The 15,202-nt window shown below is 42.1% G+C and overlaps 1 protein-coding gene across 1 annotated transcript in view; it reads left to right on the forward strand.

Moving 5' to 3' along the window:
* The window catches only part of LOC126482030 (multiple PDZ domain protein), a 1,476,438-nt gene that overhangs the window by 1,387,473 nt on the left and 73,763 nt on the right, over positions 1 to 15,202 (forward strand). The window contains exon 14 of the mRNA XM_050106002.1: positions 6,154 to 6,223. Within this exon, the coding sequence (XP_049961959.1) occupies positions 6,154 to 6,223 (70 nt within the window). The remainder of the gene's footprint in view (positions 1 to 6,153; positions 6,224 to 15,202) is intronic.

Below are 15,202 nucleotides of genomic sequence, written 5' to 3' on the forward strand. Positions count from 1 at the left end.
TGATACGAGGCCGTTGGGATCCGGCACGGCGTTCCGTATTACCCTCCTGAACCCACTGATTCCATATTCTGGAATTGGATTTCGACCAACGCGAGCAGCTATGTCGCGATACGATAAACCGCAATCGCGATAGGCTTCAATCCGACCTTTATCGAAGTGGGAAACGTAATGGTACGCATTTCTCCTCCTTACACGAGGCATCACAACAACGTTTCACCTGGCAACGCCGGTCAACTGCTGTTTGTGTATGAGAAACCGGTTGGAAACTTTCCTCATGTCAGCACGTTGTAGGTGTCGCCATCGGCGCCAACCGTGTGTGAATGTTCTGAAAAGCTAATCATTTGCATATCAGAGCATCTTCTTCCTGTCGGTTAAATTTCGCGTCCGTAGCACGTCATCTTCGTGGTGTAGCAATTTTAATGGCCAGTAGTGTAAAATTTTGAATGAGGTGCTGCACAAGAAAGTTGAGAGTAGACCGAATAGCTGGTGTGGAGGTCTGATTCGAATTGGCGGAAAGAGAAATTTAATGCACATCAGACTAAAAGAAGGGTTGATAGGACACATCCTGAGGGGCAGGAAGTATGAGGGCAAAAATTGGTGTGTGAGACCAAGACTTGACTGTACAATATACCTAAGCTGTTTTCTAGTGGACGTAGGATGCTTGAGTTATGCACAGATGAACAGACTTGCATGTGACGGTACGCGTAGAGAACCGCATCAAACCATTCGTCAAGTTAAAAACCAAACACAAGTAATAGCTGTTTGCCCGTCAGGGATTTCGAATATCAAGACGTGAGAGGTGTGATTTTCAATAACGGTTTTCTTGATCGCGCTGGCTAATTAAGAGTAAACCTGACGTAAACAAACACAAGCGCGATGATTAATCAGAAGCCGCAGCAAACGCACACTCGTGTTGTTACTCTCGTGGAGATAGATCCTACTTATGTATTAGATATTTTACTGATAAATTACATTAAATGAACTTTAAGATATTGTAATGTATTAACAGCCATGGACGTTTTTCTTAATCACGCTTTAGCTGTGTAATTTTTATTTCAAAAATCGAATACAGTCAGTCACAGTCTCTGCACTGTTGCGCTGTTTGTCGCTCTGTTAATGCGCAGTATGAAAACGGCTGAGACTGCTTTCTGCTATGTAGTAAACACGCGTGTGGAACACGCTTAAGAAGTGCCGAGAAGTAGTTGTTCTTAGAGCACTTGCCCGCGAAAGGCAAAGGCCCGAGTTCGAGTCTCGGTCCGGCACGCAGTTTTAATCTGCCGGGAAGTTTCACGTTGTTCTTAATGTTTGTCATAAATTTGCAGAGAAATTGGCTTTAAATTTGATGCAGTTGAGATACAGATGCACATTAGATGTATAGTGGAATCGGCAGCGTAGTGTGCAATTTGTGGATCGCTGGTTCAAGTCTCGCCTTGGTCATCCTTTTTTCTATTTGAAATACCTACATCTCGTAATTGTAAAAATCATTATAAATTTTTACGAATAATCCACGTCTTCTTGTTTCTATCCACATATTGCACGCGAAATTCCTACTTTCATTTCAAATATAAATTCTTAGTTATCGATTTTTCACAGAAAATTGGTAATAAAGCTTGCTGAAATTAAGAAAACATGATAATTTAATTTTTAGGACAAAAATGAAAAACCAAATACACTTTATTTGGATTATGTCCGTTGTTTTATACCACAGATCTAGTCTCACACGAACCAGAGTGCTAAGTGATGTAGAAACATGAAAAAAAATCCTTTTCACAGCATCGAGAACACCATACAAGTGATAAATTTTTACGATTGCCACTGTGTTATTACTATAAGAACCCAACAGAACTGATCTGGAGCGAAGTTCAGGGATTTGTCACGAGAAATAACAAGACTGTTAATCAGCCAGACGTACTGGAACTAAGGCACGCACACTTTTTTTTTTTTTTATATACATGTCACTGCCGAACGCCGGCGGGATATAGAACGGCACGTGATAAAAGGAGAAATTGCGGCGCTTGGGTGGCTTCGTGGATTCTGTTGTTGATCGATTCGTTATCATAGTAGCAGATGACAGTTCCAAAACTGAAATGTATTTCTCGAATTCGGATAAGGAAGGAGCTAATAGATTACAACACATCTGACTGTAATTAATACCTTCAGTGGCCTCAGTATCCAACAATACGGTCAAATCTCTGCTGTATGCTTATGCATTACACACAGCTCGCTCAGAAGAATTACCATGGTGTTTAGGGATTTTCATCACTTTTGTTTGTAATTAGACTACCATGTTAGGTGAGAACGAGAGCATGTTATGCTTCCCGTCTGGTCACCTAAGAAGCAAGCTTGTGGTAGTGCTGGAGTTATGCCGAGTATAATTTCATTCTGTTTGAAAATTATGACATTCGAATGTTTCTCTGTTCGTCTCTTTTTACGTCAGAACTGCAACTTCTCACATCATTGCAGGTTAGTTGGACCAGCTGGCTGGCCAACACTAACCAAGTTAAATGCGCTGGTAAAGCTGTTCAAAATGGTTCAAATGGCTCTGAGCACTATGGGACTCAACTTCTGAGGTCATTAGTCCCGTAGAACTTAGAACTAGTTAAACCTAACTAACCTAAGGACAGCACACACATCCATGCCCGAGGCAGGATACGAACCTGCGACCGTAGCGGTCTCGCGGTTCCAGACTGCAGCGCCTAGAACCGCACGGCCACTTCGGCCGACGGTAAAGCTGTTATCCTGCGTTATCGCTCCATCTGTGTGCGTGTAACACAGCATAAAACGTATCCTTATGATCATACTTGACTGTACTGGACACAGCTTGGCTTCCGCTCCACATGAAACGAAATCCAGTGAGATTCAGGCAAATGGCGAAGAATACCTGATGTAATTTTTACATCAGGATTATTCTCGTGATGAACAGTGCGCATTTGTCGGCTACAATGATGCAATAAAAGTCGAAGATTTATTAACAAAGTACAGCAAAGACTTAGAAAGAAGTGGCATCAGTGCCCACGCCTAACCAATTCAAAATGGTGCTCTCTTTTCCAACACAGTATTAACCACCAAAATAACTCCTGTAGTTGATTGTGAAAGCTGTGAAAACGTTGGTTCCTAGTGCCAGAGCGTAATCTCAGGCAAATTCGCTGCAGAAGATAACTCGGACAGTAGCTTCTTGTTCATTGACCTTTAAACTAAACTGAAAATAAATAAATAAATCATAAAATTTTGTCATAGTAATGATCATAATCAATCTTCTGGCAGTTATCTATTTAGTTGTGTGCTTTATAATGAAAATTTCTACTAGAAAATGGGAATTTGCAAAAATCGAAAAGAACTGGAGATAAAATCCAACATAATACTATTATAGTGCAAAGTGTTTCTAAGTTATATTCTATATGTAGTGTGCTATATTGCTTTCGGAAATCTTAATAGTTCAGTGAGCACCTAGAATTTTGCCACTGGTTTGGTGTGCGATAGTTATTTGTGAACAGTTCTGTAGAAATGTTCAATACAGTAGGAACCTATAAATTCTGAAGCAGACTATGTTTATGTGCAATAAAAGTGTTCACTGACAACGATTACGCCTGGAATTAAACATGTCTTTCACAGAGGGATGTTATTGACCAAGGGGAGGGAGGACACTGAAGACTTGTGTATCCGAACATGACCCGAAATTGTAAAATAAAAACAGTTCGCGTAGCAGCTGTCGGTTGTCCACATATTTTGAGTTTCAGATGTTGCAGATTTTTAGAAAATCTATTCTGATAGTCTTCTGAAGATACTACGGGAAGAAGCGTAATCTTTTCACATAAATCACTGTTCAAAATGTTTCAATTTTTTTTTTTTTCACACGCATTCATCGCCTAATATTCTATAAAATGTCACCGACACGGTTCAACTGCTGGTCGTGCCTTTCTGCGCTGCGATTTTCTGATGCAGTCATCACCAAGTAACTTTAGATCTCAGCTACAGACTATTTGAAGACACATTTCCAGGAGTAATAATAAATGTAATAACAGTAACTGTAATTAAATTAATGTGTGCTCTCTCTCTCCCCCCCCCCTCCCCTCTCTCCCCCCCCTCCTTCTCCACCCACCCAACCACCCCACCTCGTCTCTCTCTCTCTCTCTCTCTCTCTCTCTCTCGTTATCCTTTTGGGCAAGAGGGAAAGGCAGTGGTGCCGAAGATGGGTTAAGATTTTGGAAACATCGTGGTACTGAGAAAGTTGTCGGGTTGGTACTACTGAACCCCAGCGAAAAGCGATTGTCATTTGTAAGTAAAATGTTAGTGTGTGGAGAAGTACTCTGATGAATAACTGGTAAATGGTAATAAGTAGCTGTCACGAAATGGGTAGGGGAGTGCAGCAGAGTTAGAAACAAGATAGGTTCATACTGGCCATTTGTGTGGAGAAATTGGTACAGAGACGGCTATGTTTTTCAGTGTTTTAAGTAAATGACATGGGTAGTTATGACAGTCAACAAAAATTAACACAAGGTTGCATCAATGAGTAATGAAAGACAGGCGCCCCTGAGAGGACGCAATCATAAGAGGGTTGAGGAAAAGTAACCATGATATCGCTTCAGTAAGAGCAGTGAGCTAGAGCTGAAAGTAATGGGATTTTGAGGCAGTGGTGCCCTGTCCAAGACATCTGGTCACAGAAGACAATACTCTTCAGCGGATAACGTGCTAAACCCAGTTGACGAATAGAGGGTAAGTGAAATAATGTCTGCTGAGTCAGCAGTTCTATTGCTTCTTCAGTTAGGCAAGATTATGTACAATGAATTTCCAAAGGATCGTATCATTTTCATTGTTTGATGCGAGCTGTAAACCATGGATAGGATGTGTGATGATAGTAAGTCACGATATACTCTGTTAGTTGGATTAAAGAGCGATCTACTGTTAACAATTACACAAATACTTCAGGTGTCATTTGATAAAGGTGACAATTGTCAGCACGATAAGATTTATCAAAGGCGCATCTCCTTTAGTACGAACCGTTTTAATGATATGTCGGAAATGGTATATCGGCAGAAAAGAGTTATCAGGGCAAGATGCAGTTCCTGTTCCATTATTTCTGCCGTCTCAGGCGTAACTTGTGAAACATAATGTTTGGTACCACGTGGTTGCTAAGACTAATTCAACCTGTGATATTTGTCAAAGTTGAACGTGCTTATTATTAATAAAGAAGTATGTACAATATCATGCTTGTGTTTTATTATTTTTTAACCACTTTGTAGCTCCAGTCTTGTGGATATGTTTTAAAACTGAGGCTGGTTCTAAGATTTCAGTGCAAGGTAGTGGTAGTCTGTACTGAAATTTGAGATGTTCATCTGGAATGGCACAGTATTCGAGTGATTAGGAGGTTATGATTTTTCCATACATCTCCCTACATGTCAGTTCTTGTGGTTTACTATATATCCAAACACATTGAAATTTTAAATTTCTATGATGCTAGATATCTATGATCAAAGGGGATTCTTTGACAGTAAGAACACAAGGCACTGGATGGTAGTTTGATAATTTTCTGCCAGAACTTTTAAAGTGAGAACTTGGGCAGCTAATGCTTTCTTGTGCTACCCTCATCTTACACCACTTATATCACCAGTTATCGATGTTTCTGTACAGTTCAGTGCTTCTTTCGTTGTCTTTCTTTCTCTTCTGATTTATTTACTCATTTTGTGTTGTAATCTCCCTCACATGTATTTACTTCTTGTCTCTTCTTTTAGCTACTTGTTTCTTGTTGCATGACTGTGAGGAACAGGGTTAAGATTCTTGCCCATCCACACGTAATTACTTTTTCCATGATTTGTGTACAGTCTTCTAGACAAATGGCTAATGGTTCTCTCATCAAATCCACGAACAGTTGCATGCCCCTTCTTCAACTCAGGTAGTTTCAGCCTGTAATATGTACAGTCAGAGCAACAATTTAGTGATTGTGTATGAGACAGAAAAGAAAATCTAACATGTTATAATATATGTGGATATGGCAATCCTATGATTATTTGCAAAAAATGTGAGATGAATAGTTTAGAACTCTTGCTGGTTGGTGTTGAAACTTATCAGCTACCTGTTAACTACAATTGCTTACTAAAATTGTTGTAGCAGTAACTATTGACAAATGTATTCTTACAATTATTCTTTTCTTTCCAGACGAGAAAAAGCCATAGAGGATTTAGCCGTGAAGCCAATTACACAGTTCCCAGTCAGCTTGGATGATGAGGTAATGCATTGTCAAACATATTTATATTGCTAACAATTCAGTACTTTTTCATGTTGAGGCTTATGATTTTGTAGGTAATTATACTTTTTAGTGTCGTTGGGTACTTCAGTTGACAATCTGAATTCTGAATATGACAGTAAATACACAAAAGCAAAGATAAAAAATAATAGGACTTGAGTAAGAGCACTAGTCCTAATTAGTAAAATTATAAAGTGTGTAACTTATACTTGAAATGATGGAACAGAAAATAAATTTCAATCCATAAAAGTTTGTATTTGGTATAAAACTCACTCCTTTTTCATTTATATTTGCAATATGTAGGTAGAGGAAACAAACCTTTTACACAAGTGCTAATTTTTTTTGTGTGAACACAAATTTATTGACATTTGTGGAAGGATCACATTCACCAAAAGTAGTCATCATGCTGGAGAATTTGCCAAAAACTGAGAAACTGTCAGAGGTAGAAAAGTTGGTATACCAAAACAGGGTGGACCTAAGGCACAAAACAAACAAGATTTCCCAAACGTTATGCTTAAAAATTATACAGATTATAGAGGATCCTAAACTTAGTATTTTTGAACTAAGGAACCAATGGCCAGAATGTATCAGGCAGTAAGTGGTACTGGATGAAGAGAACAAGTGGAGCACATTTGCATAACAGACAACTGTCTGACACATACTGTTCATGCAAACCAAGGAGACACTCAGTGCGGTGGCTAATGGGAGTCATGGTAAATGGAAAATGCCTTGACAGTCACTCCTATCAGCCATCATGCTGAGTGTCAACTTAGTTTGTGCGAATAATAAATGTGGGTGGTGCTAACTTGGGAAACAATAGCCTACACAATTGTCTCTGATGTGACCTTATTGGATTATGCCACTACATACAGTTCTTGAGAGAGTGTTACTATTTTACATAAACTTGCAGACGTGCATTATATATATATATGGCACAAAAAGAGAAAATTGACCCAAGTAATCATTCATGTCATAGATTAGCATGAAATATTTGAAAACTGTATTTTTGAACACAGTTATGTTCTTAATTGCTTTTATAGGCTCAAGAGGATTGCTGTACAGTATATATATATTTGTGTGATGGCCTTATTTACTCTCACTATGTAGAAATTGTGACATGTCTTCATGTTGTATGAGTAAAGATTCAAATTAATTCTCAACCTGTCCTCATTAAATTCTGTGGTGATTATGCTCTTGAATAGGCGAGCTATGGTAAAGATGTATATTTAGCTGAAAAAGCAACTGTTTGGAGGGTGTCAGTCTAAAACTTTTTGTGATAATTCTTACAGCTCTTTTTTTTTGTTTTAGGAAAAAGGTGAAAACAATTTAGAAATTTGCTTTAGTTTACCTTCAAAACCAGATACTGTGCATAGCTCTCAAGTGGAAATGAAGAAAATGTGCATCTGGGTCACAATCTGTGCTGCACTTCTATGAGATTAAATGTAAAGCAAGGCAACAGAGTTCAGCTGATTTCAGAGATGTAGAATATGGGTAGGTTTTCATCTTGATGCAAACCCTGTCTGTCTGATGGTTATTGATAGTTAGAATGAGGATTTCTCAGACTCTGTTTTCCCAAAATTAATGAAATTTGTTTTTGAAAGATTTACAAACAGAAAAATTGAGTCGAACCAGTCTGTTATATACCCAGGAACCTCATTTGTACCATTTTGCAGTTTCTTTATCTATGTCTGTTATTACAATACCTGTCTCATCAGCAAACAATGTAATTTGTGCATTATTTATAGGGACCGTAATATTGTTACTATAAATACGGAATAGGAGGATTCCTAAGATGCTGTACTGTGTAACACCCATTGCTACTTGTTGAATATTTGATGAAAATTCAATTCTTGTAGTCCTTCATTACCTGTTTCTCCCCCTCCCTCGGCCCCTGCTCTCTCTCTCTCTCTCTCTCTCTCTCTCTAGTGTTTTTACTTCCCTCTGTCCTCCCAGGGGGCTTGCCACTCTTTGGCAGGTTCGTGTTTGGCTACCACGAGGCCCCAGCCTTTACAGCACTTTTTCTCTTCCGTGCTGCATGTCTATCCTCTTGCTATTCTTCCTCCCCTCCCTTGAGGAACATGTCTGGGGTATTATTGGGAATGGTCTGCATACTGTTGCTGACCTGCGAACAGTCTAAACTTTCATTTTGGCTCCTTTTTTTCCTTTCTTTGTTTCCCTTCATCTCTCGTTCCTCCGCTTCAGTGTATGAGGATCGTCTTTTTTCTTCTTCCTCTCTGTGTGCTTCTGAAGGCCGGCCCGCGCGTCTGACACGTAAAAGGTGACTGGGTAATGCGTAATTCCCAGCCCAGGGTCGACAGGTAGGGTTCGCACGTACCCCCTGGTACAGACCAGATCCAGGAAGGGGTTGTTGCCTGAGCTGTAACCTTTCCAGATTGCACATTTGTCCCTCTGTCAGGTGTTCGGGAGGTGTAACGTGAGGTGTGAATGAACACCTAAGGTGTGTTGGGGACCCCAAGTTGGAAGGAGCATGCCATTGGAGACGCTGGCAATCATGGGGGATATCCTTGCGATGAGTCACTCATCCTCTCCATCGATGTCGACGAAACGAAAATGTAATGAGTCTGCTGATTTGAAGACTCTTCCCGCTGCACTGTGGTTCCTTGTTGTATCACGTACTGAAGATGGTCAGTCCTTCGCCACAGTCAATCAGTTTATTATTCAGAAAAGTGTCAATGACATTGATGGCCCTGTGAAATCCTGCTCTTGTTTACGGAATGGCACTTTGCTCTTGGAGACGGCTTCTGATACTCAAGCACAACAACTCCTTGCTGCCCTACTTCTTGACAGCTACACTGTTCATGTCAAGGCACATAGAACTTTGAGTTCTTTCCATGGTGTAGTTTACACCGGGCTGCTTGATGGTATGACCGAAGCTGAAATACAAACTTACCTATCCGATAAGGGTGTCATTGCCATTCATCGTGTCTTGAAAAAGGTCGATTCTTCCTTGGTGCCCACCCACACTCTTTTCCTCACCTTTGATATGGTGGTGCTGCCGTCCAAGATTAAAGCAGGCTACGAAATCATCACAGTCTGGCCGTACATTCTGAATCCGAAGCGCTTTACCAGTGTCAATCTCACTAGAACATCTTGTCGACACCCGGCCAAATGCTTAAACTGTGGCAGGGATGCACACGAGGGCGAATGTCCACCACCTTATCCCCGCTGTATCAACTGCTGCTTCCTCCTGGGATTGTCCCATGCATCTTGATGAGCGGGCCGTTCAAGAGATTTGGGTAAAGGAAAAAGTGCCTTAACCGGTAGCTCGCAAGTTACTGGCTAGTCGCAAAACCTGTGTTCTCCTGTCTGGCACTTATAGTTTTCAGTTCGGTTTACCCCTCGCTCCATGAAGGACATGGCTACACAGACAAGAGACCTCAAATTTGGCTCTGAGGTTGTGAAGTCGCCAAGTGTAAAGGTAACATCATCTTCCCCCCGTCCTACTGCGCAACAAACTATCAATCTCTCGCCTCATGAGGCGAAGCTACCCACTACACAACCGGCAGGCAGGAAAGGCCCGGGAAGACTTTCTGTGTCCCTCCAGCCAACCAACACCCAAGTATTCCTCCAAGCAGAAGGGCTCGAATAAGTCTGCTAAAGACAACCATTTTCCCCTTCACCAACTCGAAGATCCTGCTCTACAGTGTTGCCACATGGTCGCTTAGCCCAGCCGGCCTCCATCTCGCTGGTGCGCACCACCAATCGTTTTTCGGTGTTGGAATCCGCCGACCGACCACACAAGTACGCCGATGCTTGTGTGGACCCCATGGAGCAGGATCCTCCTGCTTCTGTGCCCTGTAGTAGTGACTCTACACCGACTGTCCCTTGGCGGACTCTTGAGTTGATACCCCTTCATCTCTTTCTCCTCATGACTGTCCTCCAATGGAACATTCACTCTCTTCGATCCCACAGCGAGGATTTACGGCTGCTTCTAGCATCGCAGCATCCCCTTGTACGTTGCCTTCAGGAAATGAAATTGCGCCCTCAAGATCGCCTTGCACTTCCACATTACTTACCGTTTCGTTTTGACCTTCCCCCTGAGGTCGGCATCTCATCTCATGGGGGCATCATGCTGCTTATATGGGATGACCTTCGTAGTCAACCCATTTCCTTGACTACCCGTCTTCAAGCTGTTGCCGTTCGCCTCTTCCTTCCCCACCCGACTTTCTCCCTCTGTACCATTTATGTACATCCATCCTTCGATGTCACCAGGACTGACTTCTTTCATCTTATTGGGCAGATACCTCCACCATTTTTGCTACTCGGTGACTTTAATGCGCATCATCCCCTTTATGGCTCTTCCAGGGCCTGCCAGAGAGGTGCCCTCTTGGCCGACATTCTTAACCAACTCAACCTCTTCTGCCTTAACACCGGTGCACCCACTTTCCTTTCTGACTCCTCGCACACCTATTCCCATTTGGACCTATCTTTGTGCACTGCCCAGCTTGCCCCTCATCTTGAGTGGTCTGTTCTTTCTGACGCCTACTCGAGCGACCATTTCTCGTGTGCTCTGTGTGCTGACTCCTACCCCATCCACATGCATGCCCAAATGGTAGCTTACTAAGGCTGACTAGCAGCTTCACTCCTCCCTGGCAACCTTCGCAGAACAAGATTTCCTCAGTCGTGATGACCAGGTGGACTATCTCACAAACGTTATCCTTACTGCTGCAGAACGTTCCATTCCTTGGACTTCCTCTTTGCCACATCGTGTCCCAGTCCGTTGGTAGACTGAAGCATGTTGCAACACAATTCGCACACGGAGATGTGCTCTCCGCGTTTTTAACCACCTCCCAACACTGGAAAACTTCATTCACTGTAAACAGATGCGTGCAAAGTGTCGTCGAGTTCTTCGGGATAGCAAAAGAGCTAGTTGGATTTCGTTCACTAGTTCTTTTACCAGTTCCACACATTCCTCTATTGTGTGAGCCAATCTCCAGTGGCTCTCTGGAACTGAGATCCATTTCCCGATTTCCGGCCTGACAGTAGGTGCTGATGTCATCATGAATCCTGTTGCTATCTCCAACACCTTGGGCCGCCATTTTGTAGAAGTTTTGAGCTCTTCCCACTATCACCCCTCCTTTATCAATAGGAAACGAGTGGAGGAGGCTTGGGCGATACCCTTCTCTTCTCCGAATCGTGAGTGCTACAATGCCGCCTTCACTATGAGGGAGCTAGATCATGCTCTCAGTTCATTCCAGTCCTCTGCCCCAGGGCCAGACGCTATACATGTTTAGATTTTGCAGCACCTCTCTCTTGCGGATCAGAGCGTGGAATGTCAGATCCCTTAATCGGGCAGGTAGGGTAGAAAATTTAAAAAGGGTAATGGATAGGTTAAAGTTAGATATAGTGGGAATTAGTGAAGTTTGGTGGCAGCAGGAACAAGACTTTTGGTCAGGTTAATACAAGATTATAAATACAAAATCAAATAGGGGTAATGCAGGAGTAGGTTTAATAATGAATAAAAAAAAAATAGGAGTACGGGTAAGCTACTACAGACAGCATAGTGAGCGCGTTATTGTGGTCAAGATAGACACGAAGCCCACGCCTAATACAGTAGTACAAGTTTATATGCCAACTAGCTCTGTAGATGATGACAAAATTGGTGAAATGTATGATGAGATAAAATAAATTATTCAGGTAGTGAAGGGAGACGAAAATTTAATAGTCATGGGTGACTGGAATTCGAGAGTAGGAAAAGGGAGATAAGGAAACATAGTAGGTGAATATGGATTGGGGCTAAGAAATTAAAGAGGAAGCCGCCTGGTAGAGTTTTGCGCAGAGCATAACTTAATCATAGCTAACACTTGGTTCAAGAATTATGAAAGAAGGTTGTATACATGGAAGAACCCTGGAGATACTGGAAGGTATCAGATAGATTATATAATGGTAAGGCAGAGATTTAGGAACCAGGTTTTAAATTGTAAGACATTTACAGGTGCAGATGTGGACTCTGACCACAATCTATCGGTTATGAACTGTAGATTAAAACTGAAGAAACTGCAAAAAGGTGGGAATTTAAGGAGATGGGACCTGGATAAACTGAAAGAACCAGAGGTTGTACAGAGTTTCAGGGAGACCATAAGGGAACAATTCACAGGAATGGGGGAAAGAAATACAGTAGAAGAAGAATGGGTAGCTTTGACGGATGAAATAGTGAAGGCAGAAGAGGATCAAATAGGTAAAAAGACGAGGGCTAGTAGAAACCTTTGGGTAACAGAAGAAATATTGAATTGATGAAAGGAGAAAGTATAAAAATGCAGTAAATGCTAAGCAGGGATGGCTAGAGGACAAATGTAAGGATGTAGAGGCTTATCTCACTAGGGATAAGATAGATAATGCCTACAGGAAAATTAAAGAGACCTTTGGAGAAAAGAGAACCACTTGCATGAATATCAAGAGCTCAGATGGAAACCCAGTTGTAAGCAAAGAAGGGAAAGCAGAAAGCTGGAAGGAGTATATAGAGGGTCTATACAAGGGCAACGTACTTGAGGACAATATTATTGAAATGGAAGAGGATGTAGATGAAGATGAAATGGGAGATATGATACAGCGTGAAGAGTTTGACAGAGCACTGAAAGACCTGAGTCGAAACAAGGCCCCCAGAGTAGACAACATTCCATTAGAACTACTGACGGCCTTGGGAGAGCCAGTCCTGACAAAACTCTACCTTCTGGTGAGCAAGATGTATGAGACAGGCGAAATACCCTCAGACCTCAAGAAGAATATAATAATTGCAATCCCAAAGAAAGCAGGTGTTGACAGATGTGAAAATTACCGAACTATCAGTTTAATAAGTCACAGCTGCAAAATACTAACGCGAATTCTTTACAGGCGAATGGAAAAACTGGTAGAAGCCGACGTTGGGGAAGATCAGTTTGGATTCCGTAGAAATGTTGGAACACGTGAGGCAATACTGAACCTACAACTTATCTTAGAAGAAAGATTAAGGAAAGGCAAACCTACTTTTCTAACTGTTGTAGACTTAGAGAAAGCTTTTGACAATGTTGATTGGAATACTCTCTTTCAAATTCTGAAGGTGGCAGGGGTAAAGTACAGGGAGCGAAAGGCTATTTACAATTTGTACAGAAAGCAGATGGCAGTTATAAGGGTCGAGGGCCATGAAAGGGAAGCAGTGGTTGGGAAGGGAGTGAGACAGGGTTGTAGCCTATCCACTATGTTATTCAATCTGTATATTGAGCAAGCAATAAAGGAAACAAAAGAAAAGTTCGGAGTAGGTATTAAAATCTATGGAGAAGGAATAAAAACTTTGAGGTTCGCCGATGACATTGTAATTCTGTCAGAGACAGCTAGGGACTTGGAAGAGCAGTTGAACGGAATGGACAGTGTCTTGAAAGGAGGGTATAAGATGAACATCAACAAAAGCAAAACGAGGATAATGGAATGTAGTCGAATTAAGTTGGGTGATGCTGAGGGAATTATATTAGGAAATGAGACACTTAAAGTAGTAAAGGAGTTTTGCTATTTGGGGAGCAAAATAACTGACAATGGTCGAAGTAGAGATGGTATAAAATGTAGACTGGCAATGGCAAGGAAAGCGTTTCTGAAGAAGACAAATTTGTTAACATCTAGTATAGATTTAAATGTCAGGAAGTCGTTTCTTAAAGTATTTGTATGGAGTGTAGCCATGTATGGAAGTGAAACGTGGACGATAAATAGTTTGAACAAGAAGAGAATAGAAGCTTTCGAAATGTGGTGCTACAGAAGAATGCTGAAGATTATATGGGTAGATCACATAACAAATGAGGAGGTATTGAATAGAATTGGGGAGAAGAGGAGCTTGTGGCACAACTTGACTAGAAGAAGGGATCGGTTGGTAGGACATGTTCTGAGACATCGAGGGATCCCCAATTTAGTAGTGGAGGGCAGCGTGGAGGGTAAAAATCGTAGAGGGAGACCAAGAGATGAATACACTAAGCAGATTCAGAAGGATGTAGGTTGCTGGGAGATGAAGAAGCTTGCACAGGATAGAGTAGCGTGGAGAGCTGCATCAAACCAGTCTCAGGACTGAAGACCACAACAGCAACACCACTCTTGCGGGCAAGCACCTTCTGCTTAACACATACAACTGCATCTGGGCTGAGGGCACATTTCCTGGATGCTGGCGTGAAGCCACAGTCACACCCATTCCTAAGCCCAGTAAGGACAAAAACCTTCCTTCCAGCTACTGCCCCATCTCTTACCAGCTGCGTTTGTGAGGTGATGGAACATACGATTCATACCCAGCTGGTGTGGTGGCTCGAATCTCGCCACTTACTCGCGAATGCACAGTGTAGATTTCAAGTGTGGCGTTCTCCAGTTGACCATCTAATTACTTTGTCCACCCATGTCATGAATGGTTCTCTGTGGAAATCCGACTGTGGCAATGTTTTTCGATTTGGAGATGGTCTATGACACCTGCTGGAGAACTGGTATCCTCCATACTCTTTACATGTAGGGCTTCCATGGGCACCTGCCCTGTTTTCTTCGGGCATTTTTACAAGACCGAGTTTTCAAGGTGTGTGTGGGTTCTGCTTTGTCGGACACCTTTTTTCAGGAAAATGGTGTGCCTCAGGGTTCTGACCTGAGCTTCATCCTCTTTGCTATCGCCACTAACCCTATCATGGCCTGTATTCCGCCAGGCGTCTCCGACTCCCTTTTTGTCAATGATTTTGCCATCTATTGCAGTTGTCCACAGACCTGTCTCACTGAGCGGCGCCTTCAGCACTGTCTTGGCCGTCTTCACTCCTGGAGCATCGCCAATGGCTTTCGCTTTTCCAATGACAAAACTGTCTGTATGAATTTCTGGTTTCTCCCACCATCTCTACATCTTGGGTTTGTTGCCCTTCCGTTCATTGACACTACTAAATTCCTTGGTCTCATGCTCGACAGGAAACTCTCTTGATCCCCCCATGTCTCTTACCTGGCAGCCCGCTGTACACA

Source organism: Schistocerca serialis, chromosome 5, assembly GCF_023864345.2.
Source record: "Schistocerca serialis cubense isolate TAMUIC-IGC-003099 chromosome 5, iqSchSeri2.2, whole genome shotgun sequence".
Lineage (NCBI taxonomy): Eukaryota > Metazoa > Arthropoda > Insecta > Orthoptera > Acrididae > Schistocerca > Schistocerca serialis.